Consider the following 20,152-nt stretch of genomic DNA (forward strand, 5'->3'; position numbering starts at 1 on the left):
GCTGGCACATAGGCATACTCAATAAATGAAAACGTATTAATACTATCATTACCCAATCTGGTTTCTTAGAAGAAGAGTCCTCAGGGTGATTTCTGTTTGGAGGGGAAATGCCACATAAGTCTGGGAACGAGAGCCAGCTCTGGACCCAGGCACATTCTGACAACTGCTAGAGCATGTGGCTGATTCCAGGCCCAGAATGTGACTGTCGTTTTCTGAATAACTTGCCCATCAGCACAGAGCCAGCACCTTCCGTCTGCCGAGGCTGCCTAGGACGCTCACTAAGGCTCTTTGTGAATGGGAGAAAACGTCTCAGAGCAAAGCTGCCTAGTTCTCGTGGCCACCTTGTGCCGTCTGCAGCAGACCCGGCCGCCTCCCCTACCTTCATACTGGACTTCCGGGTGCACAGTGCGCAGCACCTTCAGCACGCAGTCCACAATGCCGGGGTGTGTTGTCCCGATGATCGACTGGCAAGAAAGACAGCAGGACAAGGTGGTTACTCTTTCCTTTCCGTCTAGTCCACCTGGGAGAAGTGAAAAGCTGACTTCCAAACAGCCGGGCAGCCTTAGCTGAATGGGGAGAGGGGGTCAGCAGTGAGTCACTGGGCCCTGGCCCCGCACCCGAGAGGATAGTTTCTTTCTTTCTTTTTTTTTTTTTTAACATTATAGTCAATTTTTTGCATACTAGTAAGGAGGGAGAGCTCTCTCTCTCTTTTTAAAAATTAATTAATTATTTTGCCAGCGTTGGGTCTTCGTTGCTGCGCGTGGGCCCTCTCTAGTTGTGGCGAGCGGGGGCCACTCCTCGCCACGGTGCGCAGGCCTCCCACCGTGGTGGCCTCCCCAGCTGCGGAGCACGGGCTCCAGGCGCGCAGGCCCAGCAGTTGTGGCATGCAGGATCCTCCAGGACCAGGGATTGAACCCGTGTCCCCTGCATTTGGCAGGCGGATTCCCAACCACTGCGCCAGCAGGGAAGTCTGAAGTTAATTTCTTCTGGAGAGGAGGGGTGGAGACGGGCAGCCAGGAATCTCCAGAGACTCTGTCGAGGTTGCCACTGAACCCTCTGGCTCAGGAGGCACTCGGTGGAGGCTAGCTGGCCACTGCTAGAGGTGCAGGGACAAGTCGGCTATCTTGGCTGCAGGGAAGACAGGCACAGGCTGGAGAGAGTGGAACTCATCCAAAATCCTAAATCTTCTCTCTCTCAGGATCTCACCTAATCAGGCAACCCTCCTGTCTGTGTCTTCTACCCGTGCACTGGTTCCTGTCTTTTGGCATTAAACATTCTCAAGATCACCCAGATTGAAAGCGACCGTCCTTCAACTCTGTCTCCTCTTGCTACTGCTCTTTCCCCCTTTACACCTAAGCTTCCCAGGGGAAGCTACTTCTTCATCCTCCATGCATCCTTTGACAGGTGGCTGTAATTTAATTTTTCCTGCCATCGGACAGTCCCCTAATTCACCAAAACTTTTCCTGCTGAGCTCAGCTTTCTGTTCTGCCTGCACTGAATCTCTCTGCTGTATTTGAGCCAACTGATCATGTCCTTCTACTTTGATTTTTTAAAAATTAATTAATTTTTGGCTGTGTTGGGTCTTCGTTGCTGTGCGTGGGCTTTCTCTAGTTGTGGACAGCAGGGCCTACTCATTGCGGTGGCTTCTCTTGTTGGGGAGCACAGGCTCTAGGTGCCAGGGCTTCAGTAGTTGTGGTGCAAGGTCTTAGTTGCTCCTCAGCATGTGGGATCTTCCCGGACCAGGGATTGAACCCGTGTTCCCTGCATTGGCAGGTGGATTCTTAACCACTGCGCCACCAGGGAAGTCCATGTCCTTCTTCTTGAAACTCTTTTCCCTTACTTTTCACAGCCTTGTGTTTTCCTCTTCTCCTTTTATGGCTTATCATTCTTTTTCTTTTTTAATGTTTATTTTTTCTTATTAGTCATCCATTTTATACACATCAGTGTATACATGTCAATCCCAATCTCCCAATTCATCCCACCCCCACCCCCACCCCCTGCCATCATTCTTTTTCAAGGAGGCAGAGTGGTATATGGAAAGAAGACTCTGGAGTTGAGTTGGATTTTAATGTTCACTTGGTATATATCTTCTACTTAGTGTGTGGCCTTGAATAAGTCACTGAACACCCTCCTAAGGCTTGTTAGCATCACCTTTAAAATGGGGATGATAATACCTGTCTCCATCAGCCACTGTGAAGACTAAAGGAAACAGTGTAAGCAAGCCCTGAGCACAGTGCCTGGCATGTAGGAGGCACTTAATAAACGGAAACTGGAAACAATAATGATAATCAGATGTTTTGCTGATCTTCTTCCTCAGCTCATCTCTTAAATGCTGGCAGTGCTCCTTCTCTTCGTACTTGGCGTATTCTACCTGGGTGATCTTACTGACTTCTACTCTTTCGGATATCACTTCTCTGTTCATGAACTCCAAACTGCCATCTTCATCTCCGATCTCTCTCTGGAGCCTCAGACTTTTATTTTCTACTGTCCTGTGGGCATCTCTACTACACGTCCCGAGCAGTGATTCCTCAACTGAGCTAGGAATCAGAATTGCCTGGGGGAAGCTTAAAGGCCACCTGAAAGCTGTCAAATTCTACAGGAGGGGAGCTCAGGGTTCAGTATTTTTTGCACAAGTCATCCATCTACATCTTCTGCAACCAGCTTGGCCTTCTCCTGAGATGGGCACTTGGGAGCCACCAAGGCTCATCAAGTTTATTGGGTCAAAACCTAAATCAGATCCGTGTTTCCTGTTCTCTTGGTGGCACACAACTCACCCCATGGTCTAAGTCCAAAGCTGGCGTCTTCTTGACTCCTTTTCTTTTTTTTGTTTTTGTTTTTGCGGTACGCAGGCCTCTCACTGTTGTGGCCTCTCCCGTTGCCGAGCACAGGCTCCAGACGCGCAGGTTCAGCGGCCATGGCTCACGGGCCCAGCTGCTCCGCGGCATGTGGGATCCTCCCGGACCGGGGCACGAACCCGCGTCCCCTGCATCGGCAGGCGGACTCTCAACCACTGCGCCACCAGGGAAGCCCCTGACTCCTTTTCTTTTACTGCCCCAAGTCCCATACACTCTGCCTCCGAAATGTCTGTCCAACCTGGTCACCTCGATTTCTCCTGCCATGGTTCAGGCCGTATCATCCCTTTTGTCTCTTAACTGCCTCCCTGCCTCCAGCCCTTCCTGGAGCTGTACTACTGAGAGCTTTCGATGGTTCATCTCAAAACCTCTCTTGGAGCCTCTATTCCCTCCTTGCATGGTGTCTTCGTGTGGTCGCCGTGGCCCCAAAGCTGACTTTGCTGCATTCTAGGGCACCGAGAGGAAGGCAGAAGACAACGAGAGAAATGGAGCTTTCCCAAGCACCGGAGATCTGGCTTCTTTCTTCATTTACATGCTGCCTACAAATGCACCAGGATTCTTTCCCTACCAAACTGACTCCTTTAATCTTTCCTACGGTCCTTTCATCAACCTTGCTGCTTGTCTCCACCACTTTTAAGTCTGCCAACGTCTTTCTGATCCTTAAGCAAACAGGACAAATCACTCTGCTGGGAGACACGAACTCTCTGCCCTGCCCTGGCCTTCTGGAAGTAACGCTGATGGAGCAGCAGACACGCAGTGGGAGGCTGAGCTCTGTTTCTCATGCTTGCGTGGAGTGCAACTGTGGAAGGTAATTGTCAGATGACTGAGTTGGAATCAGAACCACCGGAGCATGCAGCCTGGGCTCACCTGGGCAGTCCTGAGGGTCTGCAGGGACAGCTGCTGAGCTTTCGGGGACGCACAGGGCAGCAAAGCTATTAGGCCTCTGTACACTTGATTCCGATACTTGGGATTACTGTGGATCAAAGACTCCAGCAGAACCTGCACTTCTTCCTGGGTCTCTTCTGACTTAGACTTTGCCAAGAACTCTGCTATGGATCGTACCCCTGAGCAAAGGAGAGAGGAAATGCTAAACTGGAAGGGGTTTATGAAAATAATCCTTACTCAAGGCTACATAATATGAGGGAATAGGATTAAGATGTATTTAACCAGGCCTGTCCAGTCAAAGCAAAATCGAGGCTCTGTTCTCATGTTGCATCGCTACTGTTTTCACCTCGTGGCTAGGTGGCTGGGGGATTTTGTTTCCACGTAGGCATGTTGTCAAAATCTGTTTTAAAATTTAAAATGGCTCTGCAAAATGCACAAATAAAACTTGCACTTTTGATTGCTGTATGATAACTAACACATAGATAGCGCTCAGCACTAAATGTTTTTTGACAAATACTACCTTATTTAGCCCTGGAAACTACACTGAGAGGGAGGTGTTGGTCCCTTTTTAGGATAAATACACCGAGGCTCAGAGAGGCCATGGGGGAGAAATGACGGAAGAGCAGTGAGGGAAGTGCTTTAAAGAGGGATGTGTGGGGGATGGCATCTCCTGTGCACACCTCAAGCAGACCACTTGGTGGGACATACTGAAATTACCGGGTTATTTCCTTTTCTCACGGCACTGTAAGCTCTTTGAGGACAAGGACTGTATTTTATTCATCTTTGTGTTCCCAGCACCTTAGCGTATACCTAGCACACATATTCAACGCTTTTAGTTCAATCTTATTTCTAGAGTTATTCATAAATGGCTCAACAAATCTTTGTTGAATGGATGCATGAAACAGGATATACTTGAAATGAAGTATTTCCAAAACCACCATGGAAAGATTTGAGCAAAACATAAATCGAGACAATCGTAACTCTGGGTCTTCCGGTGGTGATCCAGACAGGAGCTAAGTGGGTCCACCCTACAGAACGCTTCCTGTGCAACCAGGTCCGTGATGCGCTTTCCTCTAGCAGTGCTGGGGGCAGCCCCCAGGGAGACAGGAGAAGTGACACTCTCGTTCTACGTGGTACCCACCATAGCTTTCACAGATGAGCTCCTTGTACTTTCTGCCAGAGTTTGAGATAACCTGAAGTAGCTTGATGGATTCCTTCTTGTCCTCCTCCTCGATCTCCTTCAGTGCAAGTATTTCCAAGAGTGTTAGGGCCCCACCAACCTCAAGAAATTCTATGAGATATCGATTACTGTCCAGAGGGATGGAAAAGTAGAAATAAGACATTGTCAAGTTCCTTGACACTAACCTTTCTAAGGGATCTCAAGGACCTTTCTTCATATACTCCTACCCAGGAAATGTTTGTGGGTAAAGTGACACAATAGTTTGGAAATTCTTCCTTCCAGAAGGAAATGCAGAAGTTAAATACAATGGCCATTTCCTGTGCTTGGATTTCCAGCATCTGTGTCTCTTCTTCTTGAAGGGCACCTCAACTGTCCCATGGGAGATCACCCTTCCACCACTCACGAGCCATGTGGTTTGGGGAGGGTAAGCAGGTGAAGGTGTGTCATCCTTCTGGCTGCAGTAATTGGTTTGGGGCCAGGCATGTGACCTAAGTTGGTCCAATGAGGCTCAAAACCTGGGACTTTCTTGGGAACGCTTGGGAAATACATGTTCTCTTTTTGGTGTGACTGAGCTAGAAGGATGCATGTCTGGAGTACTGAGGACTACAACACATGGAGGCCTATGAAAGTAGAGGAAAACAGAGCTGAGAAATGGAGAAAAAGCGGGACAGACCAAATACTGAGAAATGGAGAAAAGCGGGACAGACCAAATACTGAGAAATGGTGGAAAAGCGGGAGAGACCAAGTACTGAGAAATGGTGGAAAAGCGGGAGAGACCAAGTACTGAGAAATGGTGGAAAAGTGGGATAGACCAAATACTGAGAAATGGAGAAAAAGCGGGATAGACCAAATACTGAGAAATGGAGAAAAAGCGGGACAGACAAAATACTGAGAAATGGAGAAAAAGCGGGAGAGACCAAGTACTGAGAAATGGAGAAAAAGCGGGATAGACCAAATACTGAGAAATGGAGAAAAAGCGGGATAGACCAAATACTGAGAAATGGAGAAAAAGCGGGACAGACCAAATACTGAGAAATGGAGAAAAAGCGGGATAGACCATATACTGAGAAATGGAGAAAAAGTGGGAGAGAACAAGTACTGATGACATTTTTTGAGCCCCTGGATATAGTCAGGCCTGAAATATGGATTTCCACTCTCTGGACATTTCAGTTAAGTAGTCTAATAATTTCTACTTTTTCCTGGTCCAGTATGAGTCGGTTTTCTGTAATTCACAACCAAGAGGGTGCTGACTAGCAAAGTATCAATGGAGAACATGGGATGGAGGAGCAACTAGACCAGGACCACAGCTGCCACCACCTCTGGGTCCAACCTGAGGGCTTAGGTACCCACTGATAACTAGAAGCTAAGGTCCCATGTGGTGTGAATGTCAAGGATACCATGAGTCAGGCAGGCAACTGAGACCCCAGAATTTCGCTAGAACAGAACTCACCTGCTTACAGCTGATAAGAAGATGCCAATGGATCTGAGCAGCTTATCTAAACGTGAGCCAGTCATGTAGCTGTACGACAAGTTAAAGAGTGAATTTCAGGGTGGTTTTCCATCCTGTGTCTGATCCCTGATACCACCTATGGCCCAGGATGACCAACAGCTGAATTGTATCCTTTATCTGAGAGGGGCAACTAGGTTGAAGGGGTAGGGGCATGGGTGGTGGTGGCAGGCATGTTCATGGTTCTCCAGAAAGCTCTTCTGGGGTAGTTCAGCCACTTTGTCTCTAACATGCTCTTTAGAGAGTAAGAGGCGCTGATGAATGGAGGGTGCATGAAGAAAGCTGGGGGTCAATTTCTGAAGCTTCTCTGTGCCGTGACCATTGCACCCTTGGGCTCAGCCCAGTTCATTACTTTTTGCCTCATTCTTGGACTTCTCTAAAAATAATCAGCTTCATCATTAATTCTCAATTTTGTACTTGCTCAAAGCTTTATAATGGAGGTCACTATCTTTATGAAGAATTGTGTGTCTTCCTAATAAGAACAACAGGAGATGGTGGAAAAATTAAACTCTGATTTAAAACAACCCCAGTGCTTAATGTTATTTTTTAATGTGAGCTTTTGCAAAAAGCTTCGTTGTAATAAAGCACCCAGAGCACGCTTCAGCTCGGATACAAGGTATGAAATCAAGCCACAACAGAAGAGGAACCAGTCAACAATTACTAGGCTCATAACACATCACAGGCTCTTAGAACACTTAAGAAATTAGCTGAAATTATTGCAGCTCATGGAGGATGACTGAAAGCTTCCAAGACTGATAAAGGCTAATGTAATGGGTTGGAGGTAATGGTGCTTTGTTGGGGAGGGAGGGTGCATGAGGCAAATTATCTCGGCTGCACCCTGGTTCCCAGGATGCCAATAGAAGTAGAGACAGATTGGCTCATTAGAAAAGGCTCTTTACTGCAAAAACAGTGTTTGCTCTGGAGCCAGGCTCCCCTGCCTGTTGCCGTTTTAGCTGGGGGCCAGGCTGTCAGCCCACCACCCAGCTCCTCTGAAACCCCAGCCTCCATTTCTGCCTCCATGCCTTCTCAGTGCCTCTTTTCTTCAACTATCAGCGAGGCTGACCAACTTTCGTCACCTTCTTTTTCCTCTGTCCCAGGCTAGCCTTATTTTCATAACCACTTCATTATACATATTTCTGGCCCATTATTTCCAGCAATTAGTTCCAGAAGTTTGCCACGATATCAGCAGTAGCTAACAAGTACTAAGCATTTATTGTGTGCCAGGCACTGTGCTAACTGCTTCGCTGGCATTGTCTCATTTAACCCTCAGCGCACCCTGCAGTGGGTGCTATCAGTATTTCCACTTCCTTCATGAGGAAACAATCTCAGACAGTTTAAGGACCTGATCATGGTCCCAAGGTTAACTGATGGAACTGGGATTTGAACCTAGGCAGCCTAACTCAGAGTCCTGCTTCTTACTGTCAGCCCTTCCTGCCTACAGACAAACAGAGGGAGGGAGTGGGCTATTGACACAGATGGTGTTGGAGGTGGCACCGTGGCAGGGATTCACTGAAGTCGCCTGGATGGTGTACGGGCTTTGGAGCCAGACCACCCATTTTAATCCTTATCTCTGCCACCTGCTAGTAAATTATTCAACCTTTTCAAGGCTCATCTTTCTAATCTATAAAATGGGATGATACTGAATTCCCTGGTGGTCCAGTGGTTGGGACTCCATGCTTCCATTGCAGGGGCCGCAGGTTTGATCCTTGGTCGGGGAACTAAGATCCCACATGCCTCGCGGTGAGGCCAAAAAAAAAAAAAAAAAAGTGGTGGTTGGGGGAATGATACCAATACCTATTAGGCCTGGTGTTAGGCTCAAATGAGATATTTGTGCTGTACACAGAGTTCAGTGCCTAGAGCATAAAAAGACTCAATACATGGTAGCTAATAATTTTTGTTATTATAATATATAAATCTTTAGTTTTACTGATTGGTTCTAGAAGTTCAAGTTTAAAAAAGGGGTTTGAAGCTAATGTGGGATTAGGTGGCAGTCAATTTTACAAAACATAATGATACTATATTGATTTGTTTTCCTTCAAAATCCACCGTAACTGGAGGTGTGGGGAGGAGAAGTGGGGGTGGTCACTGATTCAAAATGCTATGTCTCTTCAGCCAGTCTCTTTTCTCTCCTGTATGACAAGGTCACAAAAAGTTAGGAAATTATGAACAATTCCAGGTGTAGAAACTGAATATACAACTGTATATTAAAAGCGTGGTTTGGGAGTTCCCTGGTGGCCTAATGGTTAGGATTCTGGGCTTTCACTGCTGTGGTCTGGGTTCAATCTCTGGTCGGGAACTGAGATCCCACGAGCCGCGCAGCGTGGCCAAAAAAAAAAAAAAATGTGGCTCATTTAATAAACATTGGCTGAGTGTCCACTAAATGTTGGGTGCTCTGATTAGCACTTAGGACATGGAGAAGAATGATATGATGCCTCAGTTAACAAGTGCAATGATTGAGTAAGAAAAGAAGAGGGCTTGGGCTTCCCTGGTGGTGCAGCGGTTACGAATCCGCCTGCCAATGCAGGGGACACGGGTTCGAGCCCTGGTCCGGGAAGATCCCACATGCCGCGGAGCAACTAAACCCATGCACCACAACTACTGAGCCCTCGTGCCCTAGAGCCTGTGCTCCGCAACAAGCAAAGCCACCGCAATGAGAAGCCCTCACACTGCAATGAAGAGTAGCCCCAGCTCTCCACAACTAGAGAAAGCCCGCACGCAGCAACGAAGACCCAATGCAGCCAAAAATAAATAAATGAATAAATTAATTTAATTAAATTTAAAAAGAAGAGGGCTGAACACAGAAATCTTAGAAACACTAATATTTAAGGGGTGGTAGGAAAGACCCTGCAACAGTGACTGAGAAACGGTGATGGGAGAAGGGAGAGAAGAGAAGAGCATTTTTTTTTTTACTTTTTATTTTTAAAAATATTTATTTATTTATTTTTTTGGCTGTGCCGGGTCTTAGTTGTGGCACATGGGATCTTCGTTGCGGCATGCGGGATCTTTAGTTGCTGCACGTGGGATCTTTTTAGTTGCAGCGTGTGGACTTCTTGGTTGTGGCAGGCGGACTCTTAGTTGCAGCATGGATACAGGATCTAGTTTCCAGACCAGGGATCAAACCTGGGACCCCTGCATTGGGAGTGTGGAGTCTCAACCAATGGACCACCAGGGAAGTCCAGAGAGGAGAGCTTTAGAAAGGGCAGTGGTCAAGCAGGGCTGGGACCAGGGTGTGAGGCGAGTGACTCACTTGCTTAAGGTATTAACTTTTTTTTTTTGGCCGCGTGGCTTGTGGGATTTTAGTTCCCTGACCTGGGATTGAACCCGGGTCCTTGGCAGTGAAAGCGAGGAGTCCTAACCACTGGACTGTCAGGGAATGCCCTCAGGTATGAAATTTAAGGGGGCATCAAAATCTCAGTAACTAAATAATATTTCCTGCATTATTAAAAAAAGAAAAAATAATATAAAAATACACAATGAATAAAATATCAAAGTTTTAAATAAAGCTAGGATCTGACACTGCCTCACTCACGTCACCCTTTGGTCGAGTGGAAAATGTTGTCAAGTTAGTGACAACATTTTGGTGAGGTTGGTGTCATGAGTTATGGGGACAAAGCCAGATTGTAGATCCTGATGTTTTTCAAAGCACCACTTGTGGACCACTGGCATCAGAGTCAACCCAGGGCTCTTTTGAAAACTAAAGAGTCCTGACATACAGATGGCCAAGAGGCATATGAAAAGATGCTCAACATCACTAATTATTAGAGAAATGCAAATCAAAACTACAATGAGGTATCACCTCACACTGGTCAGAATGGCCATCATCAAAAATCTAAAAACAATAAATGCTGGAGAGGGTGTGGAGAAAAGGGAACCCTTTTGCACTGTTGGTGGGAATCTAAATTGATACAGCCACTATGGAGAACAGTATGGAGGTTCCTTAAAAAACTAAAAATAGAACTACCGTATGACCCAGCAATCCCACTACTGGGCATATACCCTGAGAAAACCATAATTCAAAAGGATACATGTACTCCAATGTTCATTGCAGCACTATTTACAATAGCCAGGATATGGAAACAATCTAAATGTCCAATGATAGATGAATGGATAAAGAAGATGTGGTACATATATACAATGGAATACTACTCAGCCATAAAAAGGAACAAGACTGGGTCATTTGTAGAGATGTGGATGGACCTAGAGTCTGTCATACAGAGTGAAGTAAGTCAGAAAGAGAAAAACAAATACCGTATATTAATGCATATATGTGGAATCTAGAAAAATGGTACAGATGAACCTATTTGTAGGGCAGGAAGAGAGACATAGATATAGAGAACGGATATGAGGACACAGAGCGGGGAGGGGAGGGTGGGATGAATTGGGAGATTAGGTTTGACATAAATACACTACCATGTGTAAAACAAAAAGCTGGGCTTCCCTGGTGGCACAATGGTTAAGAATCCGCCTGCCAATGCATGGGACATGGGTTCGAGCCCTGGTCTGGGAAGATCCCACATGCTGCGGAGCAACTAAGCCAGTGTGCCACAATTACTGAGCCTGCGCTCTAGAGCCTACGAGCCACAACTACTGAGCCTGCGTGTCACAACTACTGAGCCCGCACACCTAGAGCCCATGCTCCGCAGCAGAAGCCACCACAAAGAGAAGTCTGCACACCGCAATGAAGAGTAGCCCTGCTCGCCGCAACTAGAGAAAGCACGTGCGCAGCAACGAAGACCCAATGCAGCCAAAACAAAACAAACAAACAAAAAACCCAGATACCTAGTGGGAACCTGCTGTACAGCACAGAGAGCTCAGTTCAGTGCTCTGTGATGACCTAGATGGGTGGGATGGGGGGGCTTGGGAGGGAGGTCCAAGAGGGAAGGGATATAGCTATACATATAGCTGATTCATTTCATTGTACAGCAGAAACTAACACAACATTGTAAGGCAATTTTATTCTAATAAAAAAAACAATAAAATAAATAAATTAATTTTAAAACAGAAAAGAAAAATAAAGAGTCCAGGGACCCACCCTTAATCTACTAAATCAAAACCTGGTCGTGGGGTGGGAAGGCAGACTGGTTACCTGCATTTTAAACCTCTTTTATGCACATTAATGTCTGAGAATATTGGGGTTAACCCAGAGATGTATTCAGTGGATTCCCGTCAGACTGTGTTCAAGGCCTGAGTCTAATTAATAATTTAATCAATGATTAACTATAAGAAGAGAGAGCTGTGTTTACCTAAGCCTTTAGTTCTGCTTAGCTTCAGAGTCTCTGGTTCATTCATTCCGTTGTTCAACAGACATGTATTAAGTACCCATTATGTGCCAGGCACGTGTTAGGTGTTAGAAATACAGAGAGGAGTAGAACAGAGGTAATTCCTGCCCTTGTAGAGCTTACAATCCAGTGGGGGAAGAGAGATATTAAGCAGGTAATAACAAGATGTTATGACTATTAAAATAGAGGAAGTGCCCTGAGTATATTTAACAGGGGAACCTAAGCTAGTCTGGGGCTCTGAAAAGGGCTTCCTGAGAAAGTGATGCTTGGATTGAGACCTGAATAATGGGAGTAGAAATTAGTTAAATAAAGAGGAGGTTTAGGGAAGGGAAGAGGGTTCAGGCAACGAGAAAAATACATAAGAAAAGGGTCTGAGATGAATCCATGGAGTGCTACGGGCATACGGAGCAGGAATATCCTGAAATCCACCCACGACTCAAATTATCACCATCATGGGGACCAAATCTGTCTTCAGCCCCAAGTCTGCTTCTGGGGCTCCAGAGCACAGGCACCTCAAACACAACATGTCCCAAATCAAACTTATCTACACCCAGACTCACTCCTTTCCTTGTATTCTCTTCCCACGTAATGATGTCCCATTCGCCTAGTTTCCCAAGCCAGAAACGTGAGAGTCTGTGGGAGACAAGTGGAGATGGCAGCTGGGTTAACAGGTATGGAGCTCAGATTCCAGAGAAATGTGGGTGGGGTACACATCTGAGAGTCCTCAAACTGGAGTGGTGTTGACATCCTGACAGTGGCTAGATCACTTAGGGAGAAGCTGAGAGCAAGCAGAAAAGAGGGCTGTGGCTGGAGGCTGGCAAACACCAACATTTAAGGCATGGCTGAAGAGGAGAAGGATGGACAGAAAGAAAGGAGAAAACCAAGAGAACTGTATCAGAAACCACAGGAAGTGTGTGTGTGAGTGTGTGTGTGTGTGTGTGTGTGTGTGTGTGTGGTGATACGGTCTATATGTGCTTCTTTTTGCTTTCCTTCTCTCTCTCTCTTTATTGAGGTAAAATTGACATAAACATTACATTAGTTTCAGGGAAGAATGTTTTGAGAAGTGGGAATGGTTGGCTGACAAACGCCACTGAGAGGTCCTGTATAAGGTCTGAGGATGTGGTCACTGGGTTTCACAATTAGAAAAGCACTGGTAACCTTGGCAAGACCTGCGTCAGTGGAGTGGAGGGGATGGAAGTCAGGCTGCAGTGGGTGCAGGAGAAAGGGAGGCAGGGAAGGTCAACAGCCTTTTCAACAGGCTTCAGCACGAAGGGCAGAAGCAAGGTGGAATATAGGTTCCAGACAAGGATTGAATTAAAATCTTAAGGTGGAAGAGATTTGAGCATACATAAATGCTGATGAAAAAGCTGGTAATGAGGCAGAAGTGAAGGCTATAGGAGAGAACGAATAAAGTCCTTGGGGAGATGGGAGGGGATTCAAGCAGAACACAGAGTATTAGTCCTAGACAAGGAACACCCACTTCAACTCTGATGGGAGCAAGAGAGGTTAGCAGTGAGAATGAGGATATCTTTATAGACTGGGAAGACAGGACGCTGAGGGAGTTCTTGACTTCAGGGATGGTAATTTGATCACTAGATGTCCTGCTCTAAAATCTGACTGAGAATCAGGAGAAGAGCTCCCTCGACTATCTTTGTTCCTTTTCTCTTTTGAAGATTGCCTGTTTGTTTTCCTGTTCAGCAAAGGATACGTGAGTCTAAGCCAGGTGGTCAAGCGGACCAGGAACAAGCTGGCTCCCTGGGAAAACTCCTGTTCCAGCTCAGGGGCAGTCTTGCCTTGGTTGGTTTCAATGAAATTGTTGAGGATGTGACTCCTTGCGACTTTGCCAGCATTGTCCCAATCCTGTAAAAAACTCAAGAGCCGGCTAATTGCTGCCTGCTCCTTGATAGAAGTCATGATCAGTGAGTCCTCAAGTTGGCTACAGAGGAGGGAAAACAGACAGGTTACCAAAGTATTCAGAACCATGCAAGGCCTGTAGTTATTCTGTGAGTATTGCTTTTCCATCAATCATCTGGAGGCAGGGTGAGCCTCTGTCACCCTCATGGATGTAGTGACGTTCAAAATACACCTCTAGGACTGGTCACCTGCTACTTGAACAGGGAGGATCCAGCTGTGTTGTCATGGAATTAAGAATATACAATATAAATCTTTAGCTCTTTGGCTTCTCTGCTGGTGCCCGCAACTAAAAGGACCACAGGCTCCAGGTGAAATGCAGATGCTGCCTAAAACCATGGCCTCTCTCAGCCCTCACCCCACACAACATCAGAGACTGGGCCTTAAAGACCCAGGCCCCTCCTTCGCCAGTCAGCCAAAAAGGTAAAATGCTCCTTAATCTTGTACCTGTGGCCTTTAGACTAACTCTCTTAAAAACAACTTTTAAACAAAGTTAGTGGGAAGAAAACGTTCTCATTCCATAGTTAGATTAATGGGCTGTGGTTTGTAGGAATCTGTGTACTTGGGAGAGTGTTTTCAGTGGGGGAGGGAAGGTTTAAAATAAACCCGCTTTCCAAAAATAGTTGTGATGGAAAGTGTTATTATCCATAACAAATGTTAGTGCTGATGGGAGAGAGGCATGTGTGATTCTTTTGTCTAACAGACAAGTGAAAGTCATATTTCACATTATCATGGGGTTTCTGTGCTTTACAGAATATTTGTGAAACATTACTTGCAGGGCCACGATTGACATGGAGAAAACAGCTTGTGTGTAGGGGAGAGGTGTATTTCACGGAGACTGTTCAACGTGAAATTTACAGTCCCATGAAGTGCTTCTACATCTTCGCCAGAGATATAGTTAAAAGGACTTTACAGTCTGAAACATCTTAAAACTGATTCTAAGTTAACATTTCCTCACATGTATTTGAGATATTGATGGGGCCCAACTCTCAGAATTTTATCAGGAAGCAATTGAGGCATGCTAAGACAGACAGACGTACACACCAACCTCCACTGCTCCCCGGAGGACACGGGCTATGTGCTCCCAGGAAGGGCGTCCACGAAGCCTCAGGGATGGAGCCAGCTACAATGTCCTGTCAGCCTTAACAGCCAGGTGAATAACTGAGGATCAACCGAAACACAGAAATGACCAAAACCCCTCATGGGATCAGGCATCAATCATTGTGAATGACATTACAGCCCTAAGTCTGAGAATAACTTACAGAGGCCATGGCCACCTTTAACAGCCAAACTGGACTCAAGAAAATGGGGATGAGTGGCTGTTCTAGACCCCAGGAAGGAGGGGTTGATACACCACCAACAGCAGGAAAGCAGCCTGTGCCCCTCCCCTGCCGTGGATGGACCGTTTCTAGGATCAAAACTCAAAGTGCTATCAGAGATGCACCCAACGATTCTAGAACACCAAGGGTGGGAAACTTTCAGCTGGATGCTCCATATTATGGCCCCTCGAGGTTTCCTTGGATCTGTCTTCCCCATCAGCTTTTTTTTTTTAAACAGGAAAAGAAAACTGACAAATGGCAGCTTTAAAGTCATAGTGATACAGCTGTAAGTCGTACATACATAGTAAAGCACTGTGCAAGGTGCTGAGGGAGGTGTGAAGAGGCGCACCGCACTGCCCTGGCCTGGAGGAGCTCCAAATCTCGTAGCAGTGGGGAAGAACATGAGATTTAGAGTCAGACTGGGTTCAAGGCCCCACTGCCCACCTGACAAAGTAAAAAAGTAATAGTACCTGCCTCCCCCTTTTCCATCCTCCGTCTCACTCCAGAGGCAACCACTTTCAACTCTTTTGGCTATTTCTTCTGGTGTTACTCCTATTTGTCCAAATAATGAGTTTATACTACTTGCTATGGGCTGAATTCAACAAATCTATATGTTCAAGCCCTAATCCCCAGTGCCTCAGAATGTGACTCTATTTAGAGATAGGGTCTTTAAAGAGGTAATTAAGTTAAAATGAAGTCATCGGGGTGGGCCCTAATTCAACATAACTGGTATCCTTATAAGTGGAGATTAGGACACAGACACATAAAGAGGGAAGGCCATCTGAAGACACCAGAAGGTGGCCATCTGCAAGCAAAGGAGAGAGGCCTCAGAAGAAACCAATCCTGTGACACCTTGATCTTGGACACCTTTATCAGAGGTACAGAACTGTGAGATAATAAATTTCTGTTGTTTAAGCCATCTGGTCTGTGCCACTTTGTCATGGCAGCCCTAGCAAACTAATACATTACCATTATTTGGTTCATCAATTTTAGGCACTATTTATTTCTAATTCTGAGGAATTAGCTCTCTTGCACCCTCTAACCCCCATTTTTCTCCCCTCATTCTCACAATATAGTTTTCCACAATTTATAGTTAAATCAATAGTTAGTGTTTACATTATTGACCAAGTAAATAAACACTGTTCATTCAAGCTGTAAACTACTATTACGTTTTCCTTCTCTTACAAGTTGGTTTTACCTGGAGTTAATAATTGTTTCTTTTTTCAATTGTTTAATTTTCTAAGTACTAGAGCTGTTTTCTTCCAAATATTCCAAACACATAGCAATGATCTTTCTGAATGTTCAACCCCTAACTGATCAGTCCCATCTTCTCCCTGGAGAACTCTGTCCCAAGGCCCTCTGTCTTTCTGCTCCAGTTTGGACTGGCTGCTTGCTAAGCTTGGCGTACAAATGTCCTGGGATTTCCTTTTGCCTGTCTTCGCTATTGCCCTATTTCCTGGATCCACCTCGTCCTCTTTGGTTTACTCTCATTTTGTTGAATCACATTCTCCAGTAGCTTCCTAAGACATGAATTTTTTTCTGTGTCCTTGAAAATCTGAAAGTATTCTGACCTCATGTCAGATTGGTTGGGTGTGTAATTCCACGTTAGAACAAGCTTCCCTCGATTGAGCATCCCAGGGTTGCTTTTGAGAAATCTGACATCATTCTGATTTCTGTGCCTTTGTCTGTGGCTTGTTTTTTCACTCTTGATGCTTTGAAAACCTTTTCTGAAATTGTATGATGATATGCCTTGGTGCGGGTCTTTTTCAGTTATTATACTAAGCCTTCCATCCTGTGCCCTTCAGTTTTTGAAAATTTATTTAACAGGCAACAACTAGACTTTTCATTGAGAAACTCACAAATGTCAGTCAGTGGAGGGTTTTTTTTTTTTTTTTTTTCTTTTTTCCCCACCTGGGGTTCTCAGGGCCTCTAGAGAAGAGTTTTCTACTTTCCCAGGGAGGATGAGAGGGTAAGGGTGCTAAGCGCCTGGCTGCTGGCATCCTGGGGGTGGGGTGGGGGAGGGACTAGGGCTGCCACCATGTAGTGTGTAAATCTTCCCTCCATCCCTCAGTTTTCCACCCTGTATCTCATCCCTGCCCTTCAAACCCTGCCTGAAGTCCCTAAGTATGGAGGCCTCCAGAGTTCCTCCTTATGCGGCAAGAGTTTAGAGTAGCCGTTTGGCTTTTGAGAGCAGAGCTCTGGGGCCACAGCAAAGTGCTCTGCACGCAGACTCCAGCCAAGCCCCCATGTTTATTAGCCCTGTACCTCACTGCTGACCTTCTGGAGTAACTCATGCTTCCAAGGCATTAAGCGTCTTGGAGATTAAGCTGGGTTAACTGATTTGCTTCTTGTTGGTAATCTCCCCTGGTTGACAGCTGGTCTGGAACTTCTTAGGATGTTTCAAGCCAGGTAACACTCCCCCACCTGCCTTCTACTTCCATATATCTGTTGACTTTCATCTGCTGTTGCTTCCTTCTCTGAGCTTTTGTAACTTAATACCTTTTATGTTTCTTTAGTGTTAAGTCAGCAAGGTTTTGAGAGGTAGGGGGAAATACAGGGGGGCAGCCATGTTTAATCAAGAGACTACAGCCACATATTTATTTTAATCTCAACTTTTCTTCAAAATAAGATTTGATGATGATTGAAAAAAAACCCCTAAAACCTAATAAGTACAGTTTTAAAAAGAATTAAAGAAAGAAAACTGGGAAAAGGGGGGAAACGTACCACTTTCAAGAGTTCATGTTACATTCGTAGCCTTTATGACTTCCAAATCCATATTTTCAGCCTGGGCCTCCCTCCGAGGCTGAGAATATGATTAAATGACCACAGACGTCTTCCTTGGTAGGTTTCACACACTCTTCAAATCCATAAGTCCCAAACTGAATTCATCAAGCCCTCACCCCTGCTCCTTTCCCTATGTTGGTCCTATTTCAGTGACTGTTACCACTCTCCTAGTCACTCAAGAGCTATGTTGACGTATTCCCCTCCCTTGCCCTCCTCATCCCATCTGCTGCCAGGTTCTGCCAGTTATACCTAAATCTCCCTCAGATCAGTCTATTTAGCTTCATCTCCACTGCCACTGTTGTAGTTTACCCCCATCCCTCACGTGGATTGCTGCAGCAGCCTCCTAACTGATCTTCGGGTTTACCCCAACCTAATCTCCACAGTGATGCGACAGTCTTCTTTTTATATCATTAAAATAAAATGTGCTTTATTTTCTATACAATTTTTAAAGGATACACTCCATTTACAGTTATTACAAAATATTGGCTATATTCTCCAGGTAGTGATGTGAGATTCTTTAAAAAATGCAAATCGGGCATATTTCCCTGCTTAAAACTCTCCTGTTGCTCCCCATTACCCCTCTTCATTCAGGCCGAAGAACGTCTTCCATCTAAGTTTTGCTGCACCTTAAATATGAGTCTGTTCCCCCTACCCCGCCCCCCATGTCACTGCTTCCAGTAGGAACTAAGGGGAGGCTGCCAGCTTCCCCATGCTTCACACACCATTCTCTAAAGTTCTCATACTGCTGGGACTTCCCTGGTGGCGCAGTGGTTAAGAATCCGCCTGCCAATGCCGGGGACATGGATTCGAGCCCAGGTCCAGGAAGATCCCACATGCCACGGAGCAACTAAGCCCGTGCGCCACAACTACTGAGCCTGCGCTCTAGAGCCCTCGAGCCACAACTACTGAAGCCCGCGCGCCTAGTGCCCGTGCTCCGCAACAAGAGAAGCCACCTCAATGAGAAGCCCGTGCACCTCAACGAAGAGTAGCCTCTGCTCGCCGCAACTAGAGAAAGCCCGCACCCAGCAACAAAGACTCAACACAGCCAAAAATAAATAAATTCATAAAAAATAATAAAGTCCTCATACTGTTTCTCAATCATTTCTTTTCTTCTGAGGTCAGGCGTCCTGTACTTCCCCGTCTCCCTTGCCCCAGTGCTGATTTACTTGCCATACCCACTTGCACCCAAGTCCTCCCGTTTACCCATGAGCTGCTAGGCAATTTCAGCATCAACCTGTTCCATCTTCGTAATTTTGGCTAGCATCGTCCCTGGCACATCATGGATATTCAACAAGTGTTACTTAAATTGACATCCAACACACTGTGCTCATAATGAGCATTTTAATTTCCTTAATCTCACACAGTAATTAATTAAACAGATGTCCTCGGTGCCACTCCTAGCCAAGCACTGGGACTGGCATTGGTCAACATAACAAATATATTTTTTGCCCTCAAGGTGCTTACAACCCTGAGAAAACCATAATTCAGAAAGAGTCATGTACCACAATGTTCATTGCAGCTCTATTTACAATAGCCAGGACATGGAAGCAACCTAAGTGTACATCGACAGACGACAGGATAAAGAAGATGTGGCACATATATACTCAGCTGTAAAAAGAAACAAGTTATTTGTAGTGAGGTGGATGGACCTAGAGACTGTCACACAGAGTGAAGTAAGTCAGAAAGAGAAAAACAAATACTGTATGCTAACACATATATATGTATGTAATCTAAAAAAATAAGGTTCTGAACAACCTAGGGGCAGGACAGGAATAAAGACGCAGATGTAGAGAATGGACTTGCGGACATGGGGAAGGGGAAGGGTAAGCAGGACGAAGTGAGAGAGTGGCATGGAGTGGCCAAATGTAAAATAGATGGCTAGTGGGAAGCAGCCACATAGAACAGGGAGATCAGCTCAGTGCTTTGTGACCACCTAGAGGGGTGGGATAGGGAGGGTGGGAGGGAGACGCAAGAGGGAGGAGATATGGGGACATATGTATATGTATAGCTGATTCACTTTGTTATAAAGCAGATACCAACACACCATTGTAAAGCAATTATACTCCAGTAAAGATGTTAAAAAAGAAAAAGGTGCTTACAAACTGGTGGGGTAGAGAGAAAGGGAACCAGATGATTTTACTGAAAAGTGTAAAGTGCTCTCATGGGGGTAAATCCCAAGGTCTGCTGGGGCTTGTAGGAGAGGCACAAAATCTGGACTCTGGTGACCTCCATCCAATCCAGCATCCACACTCATGGTCCATAGCCTAAACTTTGTGAATAGCCTGGGAAGTCTACAATTCCGAGCTCCTTACCCTCCCACCTCTTCCATCTGTTCTCAGGAGATCTACTCTTGGGCTTCACAAAAAAGTTATAGGCCATTAGGCAAAAACGTCCTCACAATCTCTTCATTCTTCCCATGTTATGGTATCCATACC

General features: G+C 45.6%; 1 protein-coding gene across 1 annotated transcript in view; it reads right to left on the reverse strand.

Moving 5' to 3' along the window:
- Positions 1-20,152, reverse strand: part of LOC115858290 (armadillo-like helical domain containing protein 1) — a 47,812-nt gene that overhangs the window by 19,037 nt on the left and 8,623 nt on the right. Inside the window, exons 2-7 of the mRNA XM_060306315.1 lie at positions 14,663-14,775; positions 13,412-13,639; positions 6,368-6,436; positions 4,879-5,045; positions 3,720-3,916; positions 380-464 (exon numbers count right to left, since the gene is read on the reverse strand). Of these exons, the coding sequence (XP_060162298.1) occupies positions 380-464; positions 3,720-3,916; positions 4,879-5,045; positions 6,368-6,436; positions 13,412-13,617 (724 nt within the window). The 5' untranslated portion in view covers positions 13,618-13,639; positions 14,663-14,775. The remainder of the gene's footprint in view (positions 1-379; positions 465-3,719; positions 3,917-4,878; positions 5,046-6,367; positions 6,437-13,411; positions 13,640-14,662; positions 14,776-20,152) is intronic.

This window comes from Globicephala melas, chromosome 1 (genome assembly GCF_963455315.2).
Source record: "Globicephala melas chromosome 1, mGloMel1.2, whole genome shotgun sequence".
NCBI classification, from domain to species: domain Eukaryota; kingdom Metazoa; phylum Chordata; class Mammalia; order Artiodactyla; family Delphinidae; genus Globicephala; species Globicephala melas.